At 56.7% G+C, this 4,101-nt stretch overlaps 1 protein-coding gene across 1 annotated transcript in view; it reads left to right on the forward strand.

Moving 5' to 3' along the window:
• The window catches only part of LOC108509952 (1-phosphatidylinositol 4,5-bisphosphate phosphodiesterase gamma-1-like), a gene marked incomplete at its 5' end in the record, with an annotated part of 26,204 nt that overhangs the window by 13,109 nt on the left and 8,994 nt on the right, over positions 1-4,101 (forward strand). The window contains 5 exons of the mRNA XM_017839569.1: positions 718-851; positions 951-1,175; positions 1,858-2,006; positions 2,170-2,284; positions 2,432-2,593. Coding sequence (XP_017695058.1) covers positions 718-851; positions 951-1,175; positions 1,858-2,006; positions 2,170-2,284; positions 2,432-2,593 — 785 coding nt within the window. The remainder of the gene's footprint in view (positions 1-717; positions 852-950; positions 1,176-1,857; positions 2,007-2,169; positions 2,285-2,431; positions 2,594-4,101) is intronic.

The following is a 4,101-nucleotide window of genomic DNA, read 5'->3' on the forward strand; positions in this document are numbered from 1 at the left end:
GGAACCATACTGGGAGTAGCTGGGATCACACTGGGATCGTACTGGGATAGACTGGGATTACAGTGGTAGTGACTGGAACCATACTGGGAGTAGCTGGGATCACACTGGGATTGTACTGGGATAGACTGGGATTACAGTGGGTGTGAAGTAGAACCTTACTGGGGGTTACTGGGAGCTCTGGTAACTGGGTCTATGCTGGGGGCAACTGGAATCATACTGGGAATGACTGGGGTTATAGTGGGAGTGACTGGGATTATACTGGAACCATACTGGGAGTAGCTGGGATCACACTGGGATCGTACTGGGATAGACTGGGATTACAGTGGTAGTGACTGGAACCATACTGGGAGTAGCTGGGATCACACTGGGATCGTACTGGGATAGACTGGGATTACAGTGGTAGTGACTGGAACCATACTGGGAGTAGCTGGGATCCACTGGAAGACACTAGAACCATGCTGGGGGGACTGGGATCACAACTGGGGCAACTGGGATCACGCTGGGAGTGACTGGGATTATAGCGGGAGTGACTGGAACCATACTGGGAGTAGCTGGGATCACAGTGGGAGTAACTAGGATCACACTGGGATTGTACTGGGATAGACTGGGATTACAGTGGGTGTGAAGTAGAACCTTACTGGGGGTTACTGGGAGCTCCTGGGCCCGTGCTGGGAGCCAACCTGGGGCACACTGGGAGCAACTGGGACCAACTGGAAGGCACTGGAAGAACCCTCATCCCGTTTTCCCCGTGCAGATGCAGGAGGGCAAGATCATGGAGCGGCGGAAGAAGATCGCGCTGGAGCTCTCGGAGCTGGTCGTCTACTGCCGCCCGGTGCCGTTCGACGAGGACAGTAAGAGCCGGAAAAGCGGGATGTGGGACGGGATGAGCGCGGGACGAGGCGGGCGGTGGAACCGACGTCCTCCACCGATGGTCCCCTCGGCTCTTCCAGAGATCGGCACGGACAAGGCGTGTTACCGGGACATGTCGTCCTTCCCGGAGACCAAGGCGGAGAAATACGCCAACCGCAGCAAGGGCAAGAAATTCCTGCAGTACAACCGGCGCCAGCTGAGCCGGATCTATCCCAAGGGACAGCGCCTGGATTCCTCCAACTACGACCCGCTGCCCATGTGGATCTGCGGGAGCCAACTCGTGGCCCTCAACTTCCAGACGCCCGGTAAATCCTGATCCGGGGGGGGGGGGTGTTGGGATCGGCCCTGTAGGTCGCCCCCCAAAATTTCCATCCCTGGTGGTTCTGGCCTGGGTCTTGTTGTTGGAGGTGGTTTGGGTGATCTCTCCAACCTTAGGCTTCATCCTGATGGGATCATCATCTCCCATGGCTCTGCCCGGGGTCCTGTTGTTGGAGGTGGTTTGGGTAATTTCTCCAACCTTGGTCCTGATGGGGATACAGGAGATGGTTTGGGTGATCTCTCCAACCTTAGGCCTCATCCTGATGGGATCATCATCTCCCATGGCTCTGCCCAGGGTCTTGTTGTTGGAGGTGGTTTGGGTAATTTCTCCAACCTTGGTCCTGATGGGAACTCAAGAGATGGTTTGGGTGATCTCTCCAACCTTGGTCCTGATGGGGACACAAGAAATGGTTTGGATGATCTCTCCAACCTTGGTCCTGATGGGGACACAGGAGATGGTTTGGGTGATCTCTCCAACCTTTGCCCTCATCCCGATGGGGACATCTCCATACAATCCTTGGGCCCTTCACTCAAAACCCGGCTTCATCCCTGCTCCAACCAGAGTTGGGGGCTCCTAGTTGGGTTTGCCAAGGCAGGACCTTCTGCCCAAGGACCTCAGGGAGGCCCCGGCGCCCCAGGGCTCAGCTCTGCTCTGTCCCGTGGCCGCAGACAAACCGATGCAGCTGAACCAGGCGCTCTTCATGCTCGGGGGCCGCAGCGGGTACGTCCTGCAGCCCGACATCATGAGGGACGAGACCTTCGACCCCTTCGACAAGAACAGCCTGAAGATCGTGGAGCCCATCACGGTTCAACTGCAGGCAAGTGGGCGAGGACCACCTGGAGGTGGCCACCGCCGAGGTGGGGACTTGTTCCTTCAGTTTTGGGTCAGCCTGGCATGGGTTTTATGTGTTCCAGCCACATGGGGTTGGTTACTCTTGGAGGTCCTTCCTCACCCTCCTGCTCGTCCCGTTCCTCCCACAGATCCTGGGCGCCCGACACCTGCCCAAGAACGGGAGGAGCATCGTGTGCCCCTTCGTGGAGGTGGAGGTTTGCGGCTCCGAGTACGACAACAGCAAGAACAAGACGGATGTCGTAGGTGAGGGACCGCGGGGATGATGTTCCCGCTCCTGGGACGCCGGTACGACCCTGACTGTGCCCGTGAGGGGACGTGTGGGTGCCGGTGCCGTGTGGGTGATGTCCGTGTGTCCAGCCCGGCTCTGACCCTTCCCGCTCTCACCCGCAGCCGACAACGGCTTCAACCCCGTGTGGCTCTTCAAGCAGTTTGTCTTTGACATCAACAACCCGGAGTTCGCCTTCCTGCGCTTCGTGGTGTACGAGGAGGACATGTTCAGTGACCCCAACTTCTTGGCACAGGCCACCTTCCCTGTCAAGGGCCTCAAAACAGGTATGGTCTTTCCACCATCATCGTCATCTCTGGCAGAGTCATGGAATCGTAGAAGGGTTTGGGTTGGAAGGGACCTTTAAAGGTCAACTCGTCCAAACCTTTGCAATCATCTCCATCGTAAAGTCATGGAATCGTAGAAGGGTTTGGGTTGGAAGGGACCTTTAAAGGTCAATTAGTCCAAACCTGTGCAATCATCTCCATCATAAAGTCATGGAATCATTGAAGGGTTTGGGTTGGAAAAGACTTTTAATGGTCAGATAGTCCAAACCCTTGCAATCATCTCCATCATCATCATCATCNGGCCCCACAGGCCTCCTCCATCTCCCTTATTCCTTCCTCTCTTCCAGTCCTCGGAAAACAGCCCCCTGGGGAACTTCCTGAAGGGATTCATCGACGTCCCATCCTGCCACGTCGGTGAGTTCCCGTCTGCCTGATTTGGGGGGGAATTCTGAGGATTCAGGACTGATTTGTGGGGAATTCGGAGGAGTTGGAACTGATTTCAGGGGAATTCTGAGGTTGGGATTGATTTGGGGGGACTTCTGAGGAGCTGGGACTGATTTGTGAGGAATTCTGAAGAGTTGGAAATGATTTCAGAGGAATTCGGAGGTTGGGACTTATTTGGAGGAATTCAGAGGTTGGGATTGATCTGGGAGGAATTCCAAGGTTGGAGCCGATTTGGGGAGAATTCCGAGGAGTTGGGACATCCAGATGATCCAGGGGCTCCGAGCGCGTTTCAGCGCGGAAAACTGAATCCACACGTTAAAAAAACTCGGGATCCTCGCCGGGGGGACCCAGCCGGGCCGTGGGGGTGCCAGGAGGGGCTGGTGGGACCGCTGAGGTTTCGTTTGCCCCCCAGAGCCATCCCTTGGGAATGCCTCCGAGTAAAGCCCCCCTCTGGTGTCCTTGTAGTGATCTCCAAAGACGGGAGGAGCTCCAAACCATTTGTCTTCACCATCCATTCCCAGCAGATGTCCCACGCCGCCCAGTCCCTGGACGTGGCCGCGGACACGCAGGAGGAGCTCAGCGAGTGGGTGGCCAAGATCCGGGAGGCCACGCAGAACGCGGACGCCCGGGTGAGGATGGGAATGGGAATGGGAATGGGAATGGGCTGGGCTGGGGATGGAGGGGTCCCTTTTCCGTGGGGATTGGTCCCGATGTCTCCAAAGGAGGAGGATTTGGGCTGGGAGCAGCCGGGACCGCGCTGGGAGCGAACGGAGTCCTGCTGGGAGTGACTGGGTTGGTGGTGGGAGCAACTGGAATGGTGCTGGAGATAGCTGGGATCATACTGGGAGCGACTGGAAGTGACTGGGATCATACTGGGAGTGACTGGGATCATACTGGGAGCATACTGGGAGTGACTGGAAGTGACTGGGATCATACTGGGGTCATACTGGGAGTGACTGGGATCATACTGGGATCATACTGGGAGTGACTGGAAGTGACTGGGATCATACTGGGGTCATACTGGGAGTGACTGGGATCATACTGGGATCATACTGGGAGTGACT

This window comes from Lepidothrix coronata, unplaced genomic scaffold (assembly GCF_001604755.1).
Source record: "Lepidothrix coronata isolate B3197 unplaced genomic scaffold, Lepidothrix_coronata-1.0 Scaffold438, whole genome shotgun sequence".
NCBI classification, from domain to species: Eukaryota; Metazoa; Chordata; class Aves; order Passeriformes; family Pipridae; genus Lepidothrix; species Lepidothrix coronata.